The sequence below is a fragment of the Chanos chanos genome, chromosome 4 (assembly GCF_902362185.1).
Source record: "Chanos chanos chromosome 4, fChaCha1.1, whole genome shotgun sequence".
NCBI classification, from domain to species: domain Eukaryota; kingdom Metazoa; phylum Chordata; class Actinopteri; order Gonorynchiformes; family Chanidae; genus Chanos; species Chanos chanos.
Genome location: NC_044498.1, coordinates 48638006 through 48661035, shown reverse-complemented (window position 1 = coordinate 48661035; position 23030 = coordinate 48638006). Strand labels below are relative to the sequence as shown.

General features: G+C 43.0%; 1 protein-coding gene across 1 annotated transcript in view; it reads right to left on the bottom strand.

Annotated features, from left to right (window-relative positions):
* Positions 1 to 23030, bottom strand: part of pcdh15a (protocadherin-related 15a) — a 168605-nt gene that overhangs the window by 95610 nt on the left and 49965 nt on the right. Inside the window, exons 2-5 of the mRNA XM_030772403.1 lie at positions 14978 to 14992; positions 14577 to 14642; positions 3143 to 3303; positions 586 to 741 (exon numbers count right to left, since the gene is read on the bottom strand). Of these exons, the coding sequence (XP_030628263.1) occupies positions 586 to 741; positions 3143 to 3303; positions 14577 to 14642; positions 14978 to 14992 (398 nt within the window). The remainder of the gene's footprint in view (positions 1 to 585; positions 742 to 3142; positions 3304 to 14576; positions 14643 to 14977; positions 14993 to 23030) is intronic.

Here is a 23030-nt window from a genome sequence, read left to right as displayed (position 1 = left end):
TGAGACCACTCCCACTGAGACAGAACCGCTTTACGATTGGCCGAGGCCGACGCCTCGCGACTCGCGTGGCTTTTCCACGCCGGGCATCACCTTAGACATTACTTACAAAACATCAGCAAGCCAAACAACCCTCATCGCAGAGGCTTTGGCCAAATACGCCCCAAATATCAGAGTCCTCTTTCAAAAAGCCGTTGAGAAGGCTCCCTCTGGCCACGCTAACCAACATAATGACTAACTGGAGCTGGACTGTTCTGCACACGCTAACGAAAATCACAACCGACTGAGTCTGCCTAGCATTTTTACACACGACCCTAAGCAAGACAAGAGTAATGAGATGTTAATTGCTTATTGCTTAATTATCTCTCAAACCACACCTGCGTTCAATATACTCTGTTTTTCTCATTCACTAGTTCTGTGCCTTTGTATTCGGACAGTTATTTGTATGTTTTTGCATATAAAAAGCATAGAACAAAAGGAGAAAAAAAAAAAATCATTTCTCCTCTCAGTCATCTCCTGAGGTCTTATCAACTTTATCAACCTTAATAATCCTTATCAGATGATTGGCTGCTTCGCTGAGGACCTCACCTCGTTAATGGCCACGTAGTAGCGCGGTTGTTGGAAGCGAGGCGTGTTGTCATTCTTGTCTCTCACGACAATACGCACCTCGTGGAGAATAACCGTTCCAATGAGCTCATTGGTGCATTGCACCTGAACCACTATGGTTGAGATGTAGGAAGGGGGCTGAAAGAGAGAGAGAGAGAGAGAGAGAGAGAGAGAGAGAGAGAGAAGTTTTACCTTAATGTTAATAAACATTTAAAAAAAAAAAAAAGCATTATTGTGACATTGTAAAAGACACTGCATGCCATATCACCATGGTAACGACTTCATTCAGTGTTATCATAGAATAGTATATACTCCCAAATAATAACTTTGAAACTCGGATTAATTCATTGGGGAAAATGGTGCCATTAAACTGTGATGGTCCATTTCACTAATGTAAACACAGTTAATTTGATATGTATATATCAGATATGTCAGATATCCACAGGCTCCTTTTGAAAAGCCAGAGCCAACTGAATTTTCATACGCATATGGTACATTTGACAATGACGTTATTTTGTTGAATGGTTATAATTTCATGCTATCATATATTTTTGTCTTTCAGTCTAATAGCTCTTCTGCTGTGCTGAAAAACAGCTGAGAAATGTATGTCTTTAGATGGGTAAAACCATCACAGTAAGGCCATGTGGAGTCACAGAGTAAAACCATCACAGTAAGGCCATGTGGAGTCACAGAGAAAAATCGTCACAGTAAGGCCGTGTAGAGTCACAGAGTAAAAGCGTCACAGTAAGGCCGTGTAGAGCCACAGAGTAAAACTGTCACAGTAAGGCCGTGTAGAGTCACAGAGTAAAACCGTCACAGTAAGGCCGTGTAGAGTCACAGAGAAAAAACGTCACAGTAAGGCCGTGTAGAGTCACAGAGTAAAACTGTCACAGTAAGGCCGTGTAGAGTCACAGAGTAAAACCGTCACAATAAGGCCGTGTAGAGTCACAGAGAAAAAACGTCACAGTAAGGCCGTGTAGAGTCACAGAGTAAAACTGTCACAGTAAGGCCGTGTAGAGTCACAGAGTAAAACTGTCACAGTAAGGCCGAGTAGAGTCACAGAGAAAAAACGTCACAGTAAGGCCGTGTAGAGTCACAGAGAAAAAACGTCACAGTAAGGCCGTGTGGAGTCACAGAGAAAAAACGTCACAGTAAGGCCGTGTAGAGTCACAGAGTAAAACTGTCACAGTAAGGCCGTGTAGAGTCACAGAGAAAAAACGTCACAGTAAGGCCGTGTAGAGTCACAGAGAAAAATCGTCACAGTAAGGCCGTGTAGAGTCACAGAGTAAAACTGTCACAGTAAGGCCGTGTAGAGTCACAGAGTAAAACCGTCACAATAAGGCCGTGTAGAGTCACAGAGAAAAAACGTCACAGTAAGGCCGTGTAGAGTCACAGAGTAAAACGTCACAGTAAGGCCGTGTAGAGTCACAGAGAAAAAACGTCACAGTAAGGCTGTGTAGAGTCACAGAGAAAAAACGTCACAGTAAGGCCGAGTAGAGCCAGGGAGTAAAACTGTCACAGTAAGGCCATGTAGAGTCTAACTTACTGACAGAGATGACAGGAGTTCTTTTTCCCAGAGATAATATCATGACCTCAGAGATCATCCAATCAGATGAGTTCACATGAACATGCACAAGCTGAGATCATGTGAGCGTCAGTCAAGCATAAAAGCATTCTACATACACGAGTTCATGTTCTCTCTCTCTCTCTCTCTCTCTGTCAGAGGTCAGAGTAATCTTGTCCAGTGTCACACAAATCAGTTGAAGGTGTTCTTCAAAGACATGTGTTTAGATGTGCGCTTGGCACAAACACACAACACACCCAAACAGTTATACCCAATATCTCTACTGTTTATTGTTGCATGAGTAATATGGAATCATACTGTGATGAGGTGGTAATGATAATGATGTAGCTTATTGGTGTTTATTTAATGGGAAAACAAGATCATTTGACGTTAACTGGAAGCAGTCAAATTCCATGGTGTTTAACTTGATATTGGATGGGATGAAACACAGCACTGAAGCTCCAGACTTTTCCCCGGAGGTAAAGAGATGTCATTTTGATTTAAAACAGACTCTTATGTTTGTGCTGACTGTCTAAAGAGAATGGTTCATCTTTGTCTGTGTGAAGAAAAGGGCCAGACATTCACACATTCCCCTCAAATACATAAGACAATAAAAGAGCCTTTGCTGTATTCTGGGCTCTCTGCTCATGTTCATACAAACATATGACCTAATAGGGACAAAAGTATTTTCAAAATATTTCTCTCATTATGATTATGTTTAGGGTTAGGTTGAGATTAATAATGTTTACTTAGAGTACACTGCAAGTGAAAGGGAAATTTCCATGAAAATACACAGACAACTGTGTATGTGTGTGTGTGTGTGTGTGTGTGTGTGTATGTGTGTGTGTGTGTGTGTGTGTGTGTGTGTGTGTGTGTGTGCAGAAGAGTGGGTGTATATGAACTTGTGTCTGTGGGGGTGTGTATGTGTATGTGCGTCTGTGTGCATGTGTATGCGCATGTGTGTGTGTGGCTTACATCCCGGTCCAGCACTCGTCCTGTGCTGTTAAGGTAGAGTCTCTGCTGAGCGGGGTCCAGTATGACCCAGTGGTCATAGTTGTCTAACAGAGTCAGAGAGATAGTTCTGTCTGGGTCCTCAGCACGGCCATTAATCTGCATGTTCTCCACCAACACTGTACCTGAAGACATCAGGGTGAGAGAGCCAGAGAGTAAGAGAGAGCGAGAGAGAAAATAAGAGGGGAAAACACAGGACAAATGGAGAACAAACATAAAACTAATGTCACCATAAAACTAATTTATGCATTTTCAAGGAAACAAAAAGCATATTCACAAGCATAATGGCTTTTGTCGTGTCCTGTGTGTGTGTGTGTGTGTGTGAGAGAGAGTGAGTGCATGTTTTATTCATACAAATACCTAGCTGCGCTCTGTGACATGATATGTATACAGATTTGAATAAAAGAACTTTATGCAATTTAGCGCCGGCTGCAGATGCTGTTCAGGGTAATTAATGGAGGAATACGCTCATTCATAAATATCATAAATATCTCCCCATCAGTGTGTGAGAGGTCCATCTTGTGTAGAGACATAGGCCATAAATTAAAGCCCTGATCAATTATATACAGCTTTGGGAGCTTTGTTTTTTTCTTCTTGGATAATTACACTTCACGTTTCCCCCAGCGTGTAACAAATGGCACCATCCCAAAAAACAAAAAAAAAAAAGAAAGAAAGAAAGAAAGAAAGAAATACACAACCACGAAATGTCCTCCCAATTTTCTCGCTGTGTGCAACCAATGACTCCGCCCCCCGCCACCCCCCACCCCATCCCACATGATATAATCAATCAATCAAAAACCTTTCTCCCCAATCAACAACAGCATAAAAACAACAGTTCCCCCACCCCTTAATGACGCACAATCAGCAACGCGGGGTGCGCAAACAGCGGCCTTCTTCCACAACAGTTTATCCATTTTACTCTCTGTAATAAGCAAAGTACGCTTACTGGTCTCCTAGCAATGTCCTTTCGCTAATGCGGCAGCTAGCGTGCCCGTGGATATCCGCCCTCTCTTCACTTAGTGTGCAGCCAACAGAATCCTCCCTCCCTGCAGTCAATGATAAACGCTCTCTCTTTCCTCTAACAGCCCGGGGAACAACGGCACAACACAAACCCAGAGTGCCTCACCCGCTCTCTTTCCTCAAACAGCCCCGGGGAACAACGGCGCAAGACAAACCCAGAGTGCTTCACCGGCAGAAGTGTCACGCTTTCTCGGATACTCCACCGTCAAGATCAGGGTTACGGCTTCGTGGAGCTGGACGGGTTTCTACGCGATACGCCGGCGCGTTGTGCGGGTTCTATTATTATGTGGTTATTACTGTTGTATTACATGGTTGTTACATGTGTATTGCATTAACTGATGAAGTCCAGGGGTGAGAACGGCATAGAGACGCTTTGATTAAAATCGTTAAGACTTAACTGTGTTTCCAACATTCATTCTGCACTGAGATCAAAAGATAATAGGCCTGTGAGCACACGCACACACACACACACACACACACATACGCACACACGCACACACACGCACACACACACACACACACACGCACACACACAAACACACAGACAGACAGACATACACACACACACGCACATGCACATGCACACGCACACACACGCATGCGCACACACACACACACACACACACACACACACACACAAACACAGACCTTTTTCCTGCTCCCCTACACAGACACAAGCACAAAACACAGCAGATCAAACCAAGGAGAACAGGATTATTAGACTATGTATATGTATGTATGTATCGATGTGTGTGTGTGTGTGTGTGTGTGTCACACACACACACTGCCTGTTGCGGAGCCAGCACTAAATGACACATCTTATTCTAATCAAAGGGTCTTTAAGGAGCTTACACAGAAAGCCAACAAAGAATCCTCCTCCACCAAACACGCTTAAACACGCTCAGTACCACCCGTATCTGAAACAGCACAAACCCCCCCCCCCATTCTCCACCACCCAGAAACACATACTCCAACTAACCCCAGAAACACAGACCCTCCCTTCATCCATACCCCAACCACCACAAAATCCCAGTGTTTCACCACACCGATAAAGTCAAAATTCCCCACACCTGATCGATGCATTACTACATAATGTATCAAACTAAAATATCCTTACCCTGTAATATATGGCCACTATGACAGTTATGTAAAAATTATTTTTCATTTGGAGGATCTGGATAAATGCCACAAAGTGAAAGCATCATTTGTTTCTGCGTGAATGGGAGCATTTGTACAGGTGCCAGCGTCTGTAGTGGGACTCATTTGTATTAAAAAGATGCTTTGTTAGGTACAAAGCTATGGGAATCTGTGAGATTTTTTTGAGAGGTTCCTGTCGTCTGTTATAGACCAAAGCAAACATCTAATGAGGTGCATCCTCTGACTAGGAGTGAAGCCAGGATCATAATCAAAGACTGAACACTCACTGACATTTCACATAAGCCTGTGAGGTTTGCATGAGTCATATCTGCTCCAAGTCTATAGGACACATAATGCCCACACAACACACAAACACATTAACACACACACACACACACACAGACAGAGAGACAGAGAGAGAGAGGGGAACATCGATACAGACTTAATTTTCTCTGTGGTCCCATTCAAACTGATTGGGTCTAATTGCGTTTAATCTGGGAGAGAAGCATACTTGAGGCAGAGTGAGACATAAAGGCAGTCCAGACAGACAGCTCAGACAGACACACAGACAGACAGGTTCGGGAGAGGAGACTGTTGTTTCTGAGCTGTGCCAAAGTGAGCTGGAACGAAATCAAACACTTTCACACTGAGTTTTTTCATACAAATCAAACACTTCCACACTGGGTTTTTTTTCATACAAATCATCACTGAGCCTGCATATCTATACAGAATGTCTGTAGAGACACACACACACACACACACACACACACACACACACAGATGTAGAGGAAAGCCTTCAGCTCCTCTTTCTTCATCTTTCAATGGTGATGAACATTCTCAGTTTCAGCTCTTTCAGTACACACAAATACACACAAATATACACACACACACACACACACACACACACACACACACACACACAGATGTAGAGGAAAGCCTTCAGCTCCTCTTTCTTCATCTTTCAATGGTGATGAACATTCTCAGTTTCAGCTCTTTCAGTACACACAAACAAACACACACAAACATGACACACAAATATGCAACTACAGACACACATACATGCACATCTAAACATGCATGTACACAAACATGCATGCGCGCACGCACACACACACACACACACACACACACACACACACACGTTATCTTTAAGCCACAGATTAGAAGTCACTTGCTCCTTTGATTTGTGTGCTATGCTTTATCAGGGTCTCATGACTGTTACTAAGACCAGTGCATTATGGACTTAAAGACTAACCAATCAGATGAGAGAGACAAAAGGCTGATTTAAAACTCTCACACTCTGTCACTAGTCTGCATTCCACAGCCGCATGCACACAAGAGCCCCTCTCAAAGTCACGGAACTACAGCAGCTTTGTGCTTTCTCTCAACCTTGAGATCAAATGGCCTCTCTCTCTCTCTCTCTCACACACACACACACACACACACACACACACACGCAAACATACAGTTTTGAGAGTACATGGAAATGTGTTCTAGGACCTATTCCAGAGTATCCTGTGTACTTCTGTGAATGCATGTGTCCATGTGTGTGTGTGTGTGTGTGTGTGTGTGTGTGTGTGTGAGTGCACGCACGCATGTGTGTGTGTGTATGTGTGTAATAGCAGAACCTTTATGTTAGTATATTGCATGTGAAGTCTTAGCATTGGGTTTACATCCAGTGAATAAAGGTAATCAAACCATTTGACTTACTAAATGGAAAAAAAAGAGAATTGCTGGAATATCATGATTACACCTCTTATTTGTACTCTGTCAAAAAACATAAAATTCAGAGATATGACATTTCAAATGTTTACATTTCTTCAATGAGCGGAAAGTGAGGAATTTTTATCTGGCTTATTTCAAATTGCTTTACAATACGATATTGTGTATCGTCTGACACACATAAAGTCTGGGCTGCCGTCTGAGAGACGGCAAACATGTTAAACCATGAACAAAACAACCAATCAAAAACACTCAAAGAAACAGATTAATATAGCCTGCCTAAGAACATTCAGCAAGCATTGACTGCATCTCTTCTCAAAACCGTTCCCAAGGCCCAAATCAAATTAATAGTCCAAGACCCAAATTAAATTAATACTCATTCGGCATTTGGAAAATGAGCGAAACGCAAAAGCATTTGGTTCGATTTAGCAATAAGAGTTCTCGAAGAGCAGTTTTCACTGGATTTGGAGATGGCCTTCATACAGAAATTCTGTGCAAATGAAAGGAAAGACAATTTGAGAGATGGGGGTGGGAGGGGGGGGGGGGTAGTGGAGTTTCAGGCAGCAGGGGGTGAGGTGGGGGGGCGGGGGGGTCAGGCCAGATATAGTTAGGCTTTTCACCACACTCATCTGTTTCTTTCAATTTCGAATGAAAACAAGCCAAAAATGCTCAGAAGCAAAAATCCATTAGCTGAGATCTCCAACTAATTAAGACTAGCCTCTCTGTCCAAATAGCCCTGTAATTACAAACTCATTTCAGCCATCTTCAGCAGTTGCTTTTTGATAATAAATGAAAAAAAAAACCCACTTCTGGTCCAATTACATTAGAGAATGGAAAAAGAAATCTCCATGACAATATTTTCTGGTTGTACTTTTGCAAGCTGTGATTTGTCCAAGGTGACTGAAGAGATTAACGTATGTACTCTACTTAATCCAAAGATTAACTGTACCTAATCTGGGTGGATTACACTTAAATGGCAAAACCTAAGTGGTCTGTGGACTTAACAGATGATGCTTAATGGGCCTAAAATATATCTGAGGAATGAAGAGAATAACAAGGAAACACACACACACACACAGACAGAGACAAAGAGAGAGAGAAGGAGAGAGAGAGAGAAGGAGAGAGAGAGAGAGAGAGAGAGACTGATAGAGAGGGATGAGAAAGGGAGAGGGCTTTATTTGGAGGAAGCAGGTGTGGAAAGGACAGAGAGAAAGATAGAAAGAGGGAAGAGGCAGAGTGACTTGGAGCTGCTCCCTTCTAATCCAGAAAAGTGGCAGGTGCTTGACAATAATCCCACTTTTAGGGTGCACTCGCTCAAATTACACACACACATACACACACACACATACACACACACACATACTCACACACATACACACTCACACACATACACACTCACACACACACACACACACACACGCACACACGCACACACGCACGCACACACACACACGCACACACGCACACACATATAGGGCTGCCGCGATCAGTCGGCGTAATCGATTACGTCAAAGCCGAAAACGCGTTGACATCAATATTTTAAACCGACGCATCTTTTTTGTTTGTTTGTATTTATGAATTTAATTTCTAAAACACTTCAATTCCTTATAACAGATGTTTTTCTTCAATATCACTGCCTAATTACCGCGTACATGACATCAGTCATTATTGGCTCCAATCACAGGTCAGCTCCAGTCAACTCTACAGTTTTTAAAAATCATGCCGGCTGCAGTATAGTGTGACTCTGTTGCGAAAGAGGTTCAGTGTAAAGTTTCCAAAGACCCAAGGCTTCGAAAGTATAGGAGCATTTCAAATGATCTCAAAACGAAAAGGTGGTTTGTACGCTGCGAAAAGTCTCGATGGCAAACCAAAGCAGCACTTGCGCTACGTGCGACCACCGGAAGAGAAAAACACACAGGGGCTATTCTGGATGATGGACCACCAGAAAAGGCAAAAGCATCACACTGACATACAGTCTGTTGTTGTCAAAATGAAACGAACTTAAATGAAATGGTCAATTTGATGGAGGAAAATTAGTCATTCAGATTAATCGATTAATTGGTAAGATAGTCAACAGAATAATCAACAGAAAGGTAGTCGTTAGTGGCAGCTCTATACACACACACACACACACACACACACACACGAATAAACACACACGAATTAACACACACAGTGCACACAGACATATGCACACATACACTAATAAACACACACATGCATGCAAACATATGCACACATGCACACACACACATAGACAGACAGACAGACAGACACACACACACACACACACACACACGACATACGAAACATGCACACAGGATCGCAGGTATGGCATGCAGGTAAGCTTTTCATGCAAGTGTAAACTTGTGCCATCTCTCATTCACACACTCACACTCTCTTTCTCTCTCTCCTCTGAATACAAAAAACAGACTTTAAAAGAGGGAGCTCACGGTGGAAGAACTATACTATTCAGCACCACACAGACACACAGACACACACACACACACACACACACACACACACACAGACCCCAGAGAGAGAGAGAGAGAGAATAAAAGAAAGACACAAATGAAGGGCCGGGACACATGTCCTGAATCACAATATTTTTGAATAATCTCTGGGTTAAGATTCTAACCTTCAGCATGAATGAAGCCGGCTTACGCTTTATTAAAAAAAAAAAATAATGAACCCTGATAAGCAATAAAATCTCATTCTGGGAGCTCCAAATGCAGGTCAAACGCAGGGCTGTGCCAAAAACCACGGACGCTCCTATACCTCACCGTGTGTGTCAAGACACGGCACATGTTTTTGGAAACTGTCAGCCATGCTTCCACCCCCACCCTTATTTTGTTGCAGTTGCCACGGAAACCATTTGCACAGAGAAGAGGTTTGTCAGCTCTTTAACTCCGGATGGACAGGCACAGCCCTTTCAGACTATCAGTCTAACGCTGATTCCCAACAGTTAACCTGTTGACTCCAATTCAGACAGAACAATACCGTCATTATCAAACTTATGCGAAAAGTTTGTTTTTGCCAATTATATTACGAATGTATTCAGGGTACATTCAACATCATAATACATTTTTATGAGCTTGTTTCACTCACTGAAAGGAATGCTTGACATCGGTGTTTTGTTTTTTGTTTTTTGTTTTTCTGGAGGGAGGGTGGGGGGTGTTTTTTTGTTCTGTTTTGTTTTTGTTTTTTTTTCCACCAGATTTGAATGAACAAAAAAAAAATATATATTTTGCTACTATTAATTATTCTGTACGACTGCAATGCCGTTCATTAAAGCGTTTGATAAAGTCTGCACCACTGACGGGTTTTCAGTAAGACTCTGATGAACATTTGTCCTGTCCTTCCCCTCTTTCTCCACGCAGGAATCTTTTTCACGCATATGTGACGATGTCTGACCATGACAGACAGACCAAACAAACAGCCTGAGACAGGAGGAAGGTCTGTTCCAAATCCCGCACCTCACTCTGGGATTCTCGGGGCACAACGGCGAAGCGTAAGAGATTATCCCATCAGCTAAGCGTGGGACCCGCATTGGTCCTCCGTTTTTCTCTGTTCGCTCAGGACCGAGAAGAAAAAATTATTAACGGCGGCGGGGAAAAAAAAAAAAAAAGTCCCAGAGTATTACCATCATGGTTACTGATTCGGGATATGAGATATGTTTTCTGACAGTTTGTGTTTGAATGATTACCCGTAAAACACAGGGAAATCATTTCATATTCAATTCTAAATCTCATTTCAAAAAAAGAGCTTTTCAAGCACCCCAAAAATGGTGATGTGTCCCTCTGAGTGTGTGTGTGTGTGTGTGTATGTGTGTGTGTGTGTGTGTGTGTGTGTGTGTGTGTGTGTGTGTGTGTGCAGGCACGGATGTGTGCATGTTGCCACGGTGATTATTCCTCTCTTTCTGTTTCATTCATCTTTGTTTTATGTCTACACCTAATCCACCAATGTCTCTCTACTCTTCTCCTCTGGATTTCTCTCTCTCTCTCTTTCTCTCTCTCTCTCTCTCTCTTGCTCTTTGGTCTTTCTTTGCTCCACACGGTTTTCTGATTTGTTTTTATAACTAAGGTTATAGTAGGAAATATACATGCAGAAGACTGGGTCTCTCTGTGTGTGTGTGTGTGTGTGTTTGCGGGTTTGCTATACGCGCTCATTCGGGACGTGTATGGCCGCGGGGGAAGAAGCCGCTCGGACGCCGACCGCGGCGTACGGGCATCAACTGCCTCGTACAGCCTTTGAGATGGCAGTGCGGGAAACGGGTGGTTCCCGGGGTGGACGGAGCCCGTGAAGATCCTTTTAGCTCCTCTTCACTGCTCTGGAAAAGTACAGGTCCTTAATGGAGCGAAACTGGCAGCCAGCGGTTCCTTTAACACGGCAGACAACACGTCGACTCGGAGAGGGTGGAGGCGGAGGGGAACCAGACAGAGGTGGAGGAGATGATGAGGGCACACTCAGTGGTAGTGGAGAAGAGATGGGTCAGAATGGGTCAGTTGTCCTGAGGGTGGTGGAGATGTTACGATTATATTAAAGGGGTAATGGAGGAACTTAACTGAGCGCGCCGTATTCACAGCATGGCAGTTCATTACCGGGAGGATGCACTTGCGAAAGCCTCCCTTCACAAGGTCAACGTGCACATGCCGTGATACCAGAGGAGCCACCTGTCACCTGTCGATGGACCCATCATCGCTGGAAATGAGAACCACCATGGTCGTGTCATCCACAAATTTCAGCAGCTTGATGGATGGGTGGTCTGAGGAGCAGTCATTTTGTGTTTAATGAGAACCGGAAGGGAGAGAACACACAGCCTTACGGCGCTCTGATGCTCACGGTCAAAGGGAACAGACAGACAGTGGCCTAACCACAGATGCTGTCTCTCCAGCTTGTCAAGAAGAAGGAGATCCACTGACAGATGTTAAGGGTATATGGCAAGGCTTGGGGTGCTTATTGTAAAGCAGTTCTGGGAAGACCCTATTGGAAGCAGAACTGAAGTGCATGAACAAAATCTTGTTCATATGTGTTGGTGGAGACAGGGTTCCAGCAAGACAAACGGGGGCACGTCCTGACTGTAGCTCCAGCAGAGAGGTTAGCCCTGTGGGCAAACTGCACCGGGTTGAGAAAGACTGGTTTGAGGAAGGTCGCCGGTCTCAACTCGCCTCAATTTGGTTGGGTCAATTATCTCTCTCATACCATTCATAATATCTGGAGGTGCAACCATATATTTTTTTTTCCCCAAACAATTAAGGAGGAACATCTGTTTTCATTTGCCTTCGGTTTGGTTTTTGATTGCTTGCGTTATAAGATTTGCATTTGAATGCGGAGCAATGACACTGTCGCACGATTGGTCAGTTTTAAATTGCATTAGAGATTGATGCTGCTTGAGAAAGGGAGTTAGCGAGCTCAGGTAAACCTTCGTTCTGAGAAGAGATTACCGCAAATCCTATAGCCACACAACAGCTTTTTCACCAGATCAGAAACACACACACACACACACACACACCCCACACAGAAACACTCTACAAACAAACACTCTAAGGCACAGTGCAATCCCTCAAGCCTGTGATGACATTAAGAAAATGAATAAAAACAAACTGAAAAATATTTCATACATGAATTCATACACCTGCACATATCATGGAACAGTCATAACATGGAACAGTCATAACAAGGTACAGTCACTTAAAACAGTTCTAACATGGATCAGCTAAAATCCAGAGAACAGAATCTGAAGGTATCCTAAGTTCTAAAAACAAAGAAGAGTATGACATATGAGAGAAAGAGTGAGTTAGAGAGAGAGAGAGAGAGAGAGAGAGAGAGAGAGAGAAAACAAACAAATAAGCAAATTCTTTGAGCAGAGACCCCAGCAAGCTGGTCCTGAAAAGCCCTACAGTCTCTCTCCCGTGTGCTGGAACGTTCCACAAAGAACAAACACATTATGGAAACAAACACGGATACCCAGTCACAAGAAACCCTGCTCATTAAACTTCACCAACCTGCCACCCTAATACCTGCCAGAGGCCGCATCCCCATAAAGCACCTGTTCAACTACAATCCTTTCTTCCCCATGCCAACACACAGATGCAGCTCCAACTCTCAGCTCCCAGAGGACACGTGAGCTCCAGAGAACAAGGCAGACAATGAGAGAGAGAGAGAGACAGAGAGAGAGAGAATGAGTGCAAGTTTACAACTGCCAGAGTAGCCATGTTCCATGTGTGAGAGAGCAAGTAAAGAAGAAGAAGAAGAAGAAGAAGAAGAAGAAGAAGAAGAAGAAGAAGAACTTGAGGAATGCGGAAGGTAGAAATGAAGCACAGAAAGAGTGGACTCTCTCTCTCTGTCTCTCACACACACACATACACACACACACACACACACAGAGAGAGAGAGAGAGAGTACTGTAAACACCTGTCACACAAATAAACAGCGCTGTCACACACATGCGACTAGGTTGTGGTGTTTGGTCCCACAGACAGGTCTGACGTTATCTGGTTCTGTGTTCAGCGTTGCGATACATATACAGACATGCTTTATGCGTTAATAGGCCCCTGTGTGGCATGGCCACTTCAAACACCATCTGTGATTCCAACAGACTCCCCCCCCAATGCATTCACCCTGCGGATTACCCCAGAACGCCAATCATCTGACACACACACACACACACACACATACACACACAAACGGAGGAAGCAACAGGTAGATGTGCCATTTGTCCGTCTCAGCTCTGCTCACACTCATGAGGTCCCTATATCATCTGATAAAGTCCTGTGAGCATTCTGTCACATGCTAAAATGAATCTGTCAAGGGCGGCAGATTAATTCGATTCAACTGAAAATCCAAAAGGCAGAAATTTCATTTAATATGAAAGTAACTTCACAAAAATAAATCATTATTTCTGAAGGAAAAAAGTGAATAATTCATGAAATATCTCAGCCATAACAAAACAATCAATTTCATGTAGCGCAAAGTTCTACATTAATATTACAACCCGCAAGTCCAATATGGTGCGCCTAAGTCCACCGCTCGGCCAAGGCATGGATTCCATAAGTTTAAATGATAAACAAATAATAAAAAAACTATTCTGAAACTCTATTTCAGAATAGTTTCAGAACACTGTTTGGCGTTATTCCATAATTTTATCAACTCAAGTCGATCAAATGAGGCAAGTCGACTACATCAAAATCCACTCTATAACAGACCATTCTATTCTAGAACATTCCAGTTCACTCTACAACGTGCAAATCCGCTCTACGACGAACCATTCTATTCTAGAACATCCCAGTTCATTCTACAGTGTGCAAATCCACTCTATGACGGACCATTCCATTCTAGAACATTCCAGTTCATTCTGCAACGTACAAATCCACTCAATCATAGACCAATCTACTCTAGGACGTTCAATCCATTTTGCAAAGCATCAACTCCATACCAAACGGACTGTAACATGTGGCAGGGCGCGGTGACGATGAGAAAGAAAAAGAAAAGATGAAAAAAAAAAAGGGTCTGTACTTACCATTGGGGCTCTCCTCATCAATAGTGACGATGGTGGCAGGTGGGCCGGACCGAGACAATTTACATTCTGTAGCGTAAAAAAAAAGAGAAAAATAAATGAATCCACGATGTCGGCCAAGGAAAAGGCGTGTGTTAGAAGCATTTGAAAGAGCTTGTGGTTGAGAAGAAAACGGGGTAAATAAAAACAAACAAACAAACAAATAAAAAACACTGGATCCACTAGCACATGATGCACAGAGGGGGACGAGGAAACAGGGGTGTATTGGAAAAAAATGACAGAGAGAGAGAGAGAGAGAGAGAGAAAAGAACCAATAAAAGGAACCTATATATCGACAGAACGACAAAGACATAGCGATGAAGTCAGCGGCGGAGAGATGAAATGAGAAAGGTTTGGTGTCTTACCCTCATATTGCCAGTCTGAGTCAGAGACAAGGTTAGTGTCACCCGCAGAGAGAGCAGAAAAAAGAGAGAAACATTGATGAAGGGAAAAAGAAAAGAGAAATATGAAAAATGGATTCCACTCTCTGAGGAAGAGAAGTTTAGGATTAGTATTTGAGAGGAAACACAAGAGAGAGAGAAAGACAAGACGTTCTTCCATAAAGAGACAGTGAGTTATCTTATAACAGACATCTTAATTGCAGAACACTTGACATTTAAAGGCATTTGAAGTCATTGTACATCTTGGTGAGTAGCAGAGGATATTTTGGTTTAACACAGTATAAAAGGCTTTGTTATGACTTGCTCTGATGGCTCTGCAACATTTAATTCAGAGATAACACCACCAGAGCACCAAAAGCTGCCTACAGCAGGAGAATGAATGAGTGAGAGAGAGAGAGAGGGGGGGGGGCAGAGAGAGAGAGAGAGAGAGAGAGAGTGAAGAGAGAGAGAGAAGTAGAGAATGAGCAAGACAGAGAGGTAGGGAGAGAGAAGTGTGCACACACACATGCACGCACACACACACAGACACACCAGCATAAACAAAGTCCAATTAGTGTTGAGTGTCTGCTGTCTAAGAGTCAGAGAAGTGTCACCTTACACTATCATGAGTCACAATGAGAGCAGAGGAATCTAAGAGACACACCACACACGCACACACACACACACACACACACACAAATATTCAAGATAAGGTTCCCCTTTTACCGCATGTTACCTCACTCATCTTACGCAACTAAACACCTGTTGCCAGGTGAGAAGGAGTAGATCTTTTTCACATGAATTATACAGAGACATGACAACGCTTTTACCATAACAACAAAGTCCCAAAAATATACTTGAGTGTCATCATTAGGACACGAACTCCTTTTAACTCTGTTTTACTCTTCTTTATGCTCATTTCTTAGTCACTGTTTTACACTTACTGCTGCAGAGAGCTATTCTCATATTCGACACACTTTCAACAGCATTTAGCTCTGTGTTAAACTAGAGTCCGCTCCTTTAGTCTACGACATGATAAGTGTAACATTTGAAATGCAGGACAGATAGTTGTGTCTTTAAGACTTTTGTGACCTTCGTTGTTATCCGTAGCATTTCTGTATTTCATACGCCCTATGATTTGTGTTGTAGCCATTTTGTGAATTAATAACTTCGTGTTTTGTAAACATATCTGAACGTTACTATTATTTATGTACCTGTTTGTGCTAAATTGGAAAAATTACATTCTAGATGATAGTTTATGTTTGTACTTACGGTAGAGCCAGGGCACACTTACGTCACTGAGGGAAAAACCCGGGAGAATGGAATTGGAACTTTGGTAAATGCGGATTGAGTGACGGTGGTTGAAAACGATTTTTTGACCACTTTTGATTCACTTCGTTTCCCTTTATATTACAAATCTAAGTTATTTTTGTTTTCTTTTATGTCTTATTGGAATTATCAAGTCTCTTTGGTTGACATCTTTTGTGTCAATAAATGGAATTTCATTCATTTAAAGAAGGACTCGAAAGTGCGTTCAAAACAACTACCTGCTCATTCGTTCCACGGTCTTAACTTGGAAAATCGAAAACATTGAAAGGCCGATACAATTTGTTTTGTTTTTTTTATCAAGGATAGTGTCAATTGCAGAGAGTCTTTGTTTAAGGAATTCCTACTCGGAATGTTGTGCTTACTGTCTGTCGTTTCCCCTCAGAGAAAGACCTAGAAAAACCGACAACAAACGTAAAAGCAAATCTTCAGAGCCACCTGCATTACTGAATGATACTTCACTTAATAACGATGTATTTGCACAGCCGCATTTTGCAAGGTGTTGCCAGATATTACAGCAGTCAGAAAAGACCTGAGTTCTGAACAATTCTGTGGCTTATTTTAAGCAGTACAGAAAAAACTTGCCCTGTCCTTATACTAAAATATCTGTCCTAAAATATCTCTTCTGAAGGGAGCACTCCTCAAAATGGATTTACCATTTGCAAATGCTCAGATAATAAGCTACAAAGACATAAAAGTCCAAAGTGATAACCCACTTTCAGCGCAATTAGAACCTATGTCTCCATCTGTTGAGAAAAGTAGGATCAGAAGGGTGGCTTTGATACAGACAGACTCATCTGAACAACTAGGGCACAGACAGCCTTTACAGACATAAACAATAGGCAACATCAATCACACACACACACACACACACATACACACACACACATACACACACACACACACACACAGACAAACACATACACACATACACACGCGCGCATACCAAAAAAGAAAACAACATCAAATAAGTATGGAAATCATCAGAGAGAAAAATGCTTTGCTTTTTTTAGTTCTGAGTATATGGAAGTTCATTCCAGACAAGCCCAGGTGGCATTGTGACGAGCATTTCTCATAGATGCTTTTAAGGAGACTTGGGAAATGACAAGCTTTTACTAAAGGCAAGATCTAAATGATGTTGAAAGAGACTGAAAGGAAAAAAGTGAATTAAGAAAGAGGAAGAGACAGAATGAGATACATGACATAGGATAACAGGCCTCCTACTGTGAATTAATGAAGACGGTTACCACACACACACACACCCCTCACACACACACACACACACACACACACACACACACACACCCTCACACACACACACACACGTATGTACAGAGTATGCAGAGAAAGAAATGTGATGGTAAATGGGGATCACTCCTCATTCCTCTCCATCTCTGTTTCTCTTTCTCTCTGCCTGTCTCTCTCTCTCAGATGGAGACAGATCACGCAGATCACTGAGACAGCTCAAAAGGAGAACACAGTCAGAAGAGCAGGAGGAGGAGAATGTGTGAGTGTATGTGGGTTGTAATGATGCCTTTCACTATAGAACACACATACACACATAATGCCCACACACACACACACACACACACAGACACTCACCACACGCACACAGACACTCACACACACACACACACTCACCACACAAACACACACACACACACACACACAGACACAGACACTCACCACACAAACACACACACACACACACATACACACACAAACAAACAGACACTCACCAAACAAGCACACACACACACACACACACACACACACATAAAGATGATTTTTGACTGGCTGTAAATTCTGTGCTTGTGTGCAGTGCATTCCAATCTAAATAATCGGTGGCTTATTACAAAGCTGGAATTTGGAGCAACTATGAAGTGTGAAAGTCCGTGCACTTGGCACACAAGCACATGACATTGTGAACACACACACACACGCATGCACGCACGCACGCACACACATTCACACACATACAAACGCAGCAGGCAGATGTACACACCAAACCACCCAAACACAAACACCCACGTATCCATGCCCACACACACAGACACATACATTCATGTTCACACACACACACAAATACATACATGTTCACGCACACACACACACACACGCACATACCCATCCACCCACTCACTCACACACACCCACACACACACACACACACATACACACAGCAGAAAAGCAGCTTACGATTTGATCCACTTATCTAAGAGGCCAGAGCAAATCCTGAAAAGCCAGGAGCTAAAGGTAAACAGCTGAATTAGGAGGGACGGAAGGATCCAGAACCACACCATTACACAGTCAGAACAGTGCAGACAGCTACTCTGAAGTCACTCATTTCCCAACTACACAACAGCCTCAAACATGAAGACTTTGATGATCAGTGAAAGACAGAATAACGGGAGAACAGAGGAAAAGAGGGAATGCATGATGAATATTGCTCTTTTTTTTTTTATGCAGAACACAAACACGCGCACCCAAACAAAAAAAACTCTCGCTCGTGCAGAAACGCGCTCTTAAGGCGATCTTAAGCAATTCTGCTCGACTCCAGCGTGAGTAATTTAGCCTCATGCAGAATCAATACGGAACAAAAGACCAGGGCTCAGCCTGAAATGGGAGAAGAAGGAGCTGGTTTATGAGCAAAGAAATTCTTTCCAGCCTGTCTATGCTTACAACAGCACCAGCATAAATAGACGGGCAACATTATCCAGCTAGTAAAAGTTAGAGCAACCCTGACGAAAGGTCCCCCCGAAAATAGCCTATCATATCAGACCATCAGCGGTTTTCATTTCGGCTCCGGAATATGCCGCTAAAAGTCTACTAGGTCAGCGTGATTCAGACACATAATAAGCAGGAATTTTCTAGGGTTTTTAATTTTAATACGATGCTGAAAAACAGCAGACAGTAGCAGGGTAAAGCCCATGACTGGGCTGAGGGCCAGTCTTAGAGGGAATTATAATCACACAGGTACGTATAATTGGCTTCCAGACGAGTCCTCACAGATTCTGAGCCAAAACGCGATGGGAGACTCATCAACCAGCACGTGTGAGGAAATGGAAACTTCAGAGATGAGCCTAACAATTTTCTGTCTCCATTTTGTCCTTTTTTTGGTTGGGGGTAGGGGGGGGTGGTGGAATAAACAAGGAGCTACCCATTGTAACTTTATTTTTACGGTGTTGTCTTTTAAAATGTTGAAACGAGACATTACTCTTGGTTGGAAGCAACATCACAACTCCACCGTCGACAAACAGACAGTTTTAACACGTGAGGAAACCGTGGCCGTCGCCACGGGGAACGGAACAGAAGCTTCCAGATCTCTCCGGTTACACGGTGTGACTCCAGGAAAAGCGGTAACACTTGGCTCGCATCAAGCAGCTAGGTGGAGCTTAGGATCCTACCGACAGTCAAGGACCTGTTCACGGAGCCAACCTCTAATTCAGCTGGATCCACTCAACACATGACCCTTCCCCGGCTGTGTGTGTGCTTCAGCCCACCAACAGAACCACCGCTCCACCACAGCGCAGCATTAAAAAGAGGAACTTTCCTAAGAGAGAGGGCAATAGGAAAAAAAGAAAAAACCCAAAACGAAACAACACAAAAAAAAACTGATATCTTCAAGAGAGGCCTTTGCAGACATTTCACGTATGTTCGTCTTTAAGCGACGCGCTGTCCAGCGTGAACGTCCTACACAGCCCAACGCATAACGCTGTATGTCATGCTATACCATCACAGCAAGCTACACAAAAACACCCGCATATGCTCATCCAGCAGCCACCCCTAAACGTAATGCCATTGGCTAAAACCCGACTACATAACAGGCCGGCGATGACGCGGTTAGCTCCCTAGTCTCGATTTCCTCCGAAGGAAAGACCAGACAGACGTGATGGATCCCAAGAACAGGTAGTTACAGTAACCCGAAGAAGAGAGCATCGAGGTTACTTCAAGGATAAATCTGAGGGTTTCACCGAGGCAAACGTTCTAATTTGCATATGTTTTCGTCCTCTGAGAAGATAATCTTGCGCTCTAATCAAAGGACTGCTGCCCATGAAACAGGCCCAACTTTAATGATAAATATTTGTAATCACTCACCAGTACAGAAAAACAAGGCCAGAACACGCAGAGAGAGAGAGAGAGAGAGAGAGAGAGATGATTTGAACGAGGTAATCGTTTTGACAAATGAATTACCCATGCACCCACCGTGTCTCCACCAAGGTTTTTTCTTTTTTTTCAGGGACATGCTGATAATCGACGGCTAAAAAAAAAAAAAAAAAAAAAAAAAGCCCGTGAACCCCGACCCCAGGAAATTTAGATTCGATTGCAGACCAATCAAGATACAGCACGGTCTGACTTCCAACAAATGGGATATCTTGTTTTGTTTTGCTTTGTTTTGTTTTTTTTGTTATTTATGTGCGTATTTATGACTGAAGATAGTTTCATTCCAAAATGCAATTACAACAAGCATATAAATGAATGTTATTGCTCTCTGCTAACGTTCCCTCCAATAATAAGCTTTAAGATTCATAGAAATTCATAGGCTCCCATGTTTTCTGATATGAGATTGCCCCTTTGAACAGAGAATTCTCCACCCCACAGCCGAACTTTAATCATCTCATAATTTCAGGATATGTCCATAATACGTTTTCACACAGACCTGACCCTTTGGCATGAGTCATCGGTGTAAAGGATGCAGGTGTGTGTGTGTCTGTGTGTGTGTGTGTGTGTGTCTGCATGTGATCTGGGAGGCACAAAGAGACAAAGAGAGACAGCTCGGGGTGAAGGTGCAAGAGAATCACCATGTCTCTGCATCGAAAAAGGAAACAAACAAACAATCAAAATCCAGGTCACAGGCTAGTGTGAAGAGTTGTCTGTGTATGTGTGTGGTTTGTGTGTGTGTGTGTGTGTGTATGTGTTTGAAACTGTGCTATTTGAAATAAAACAAGTTGATAAAATCAAACCTGTTGCATGTCTGAATCTTAAGTTGATCAATTTCAAAGGTATTCCAAGCCAATATCACACACAGACACACAGATATCACACATACACACATACACACACACGCACACACACATACAAACACACACATGCGCATGCTACCAGAAGGCCATAAACGCAGGCTTTATTTGAGGACATACCCTCTGCTCTCAATGTTCTATCTCTTAAGACCAAACTGAGAATAGAAAGGAGTGGGTGGAAGAAAGAGGAGAGGGAAAGATAGAGAGAGAGGGGGGGGGGGAGAGAGAGAGAGATAGAGAGAGAGAGAGAGAGTATAAAAAACGACAAAAGACAAGAAGCGGTGATGAGAAAACAGCAGAGTGATTGAAGTTGAAGGAAACAGAGACTTGGGGGGGATTGAGACTGTAAGACTGAGAGAGAGAGAGAGAGAAAGAGAGAGAGAGAGAGAGAGAGAGAGAAAGAGAGAGAGAGAGAGAGAGAGAAAGAGAGAGAGAGAGAGAGAGAGAGAGAGAGAGAGAGAAAGAGAGAGAGAGAGAGAGAGAGAGAGAGAGAGAGAGAGACTGACTCAAATCGAGATTTGACATATTTGTTAATGGCCGACGATTGAGCTGGGTGAGAAGAAAACGACGAGAAGACGTGAGTGAGACACGTCCCTCTGTCCCACCTCCAACACCAATCATCTTCACTCAGACAGATTCACCAATCATCTTCACTCAGACAGATTCTCTGATTCATCTGCACATAAGCCTCCAAAGCAAATGAATACCATGGGAATGAGTAAGACTAGTGCTTCCCCTATACACCTGTTTGTATGCGTCTGTGATCTGTCTCTCACTCTTTCACTCTCTGTCTTTCTGTCTACCTGCATCCCTGTCAGTCAATTTGTCTGTCTGCCTGTCAGTCTAGGAAGAAAAGGGCAAAAAAAAAAAATCAAAGTGTCAATAGGATGTACAGTAGGTTGTCTGCTTTCCAGATAATCCAACTAGACATCTTTTGCAGAAAAATTGTGCGTTTAACAAAACACAAAGCCCAGAGAGTGAGTGTGACAAGGCGTCTGAATATCGTTCCGTTCGCTAGCACGCGCGGCCTTATCAAAGCGGAAAGGTATGCATTTAATATGGATCTGCTTGTCGCTATAGTGATGTCAGACATTCCGCCGTCACGAGACGTTGACTAACACCGCTGGTGGTGGCGTCAGGAAAAAAAACAAAAACAAAAAAAAACAAGCTCTCTACAGATGCAGCAATATCACATTAGTATACTACCACAACTGACAACAGACGTCAAAGCCTGACACTGTAGCCATAAACTATAGTGATTTTTTTTCTTTATTTATTCCAGGTGATATTTTCCTTACTGCCGACCTTTTTCTCCCTCCTCCCCGTTAACTATGTCTAATTAATCGTGTGTGTGTGTGTGTGTGTGTGTGTACATGTGCGTGTGTGTGCATGTGTGGATGGATGTTGGTGTATGTGTGTGCATGTGTCTGACTGTCCATTTTTTTCTTCTCTCTCTCTCTCTCTCTCTCTCTCCCTCTCTCTCTCTCTACTTCATTGTCACTAATTTCGAACAGTTCTACAGTATGTAATTATGGGAAGTTTAAAATCATTTAAATTACAGTCTACTGCTGTCAGCTAATTACGAGACCTGTTCGACCCAGCAGTTATTCTGAGGTTCTGGTCACGACACCATTCCTTACTGTCAGCAGCCGACACCGCTATGAGAGAGCTACAGAAAAAAAAAAAAAAAG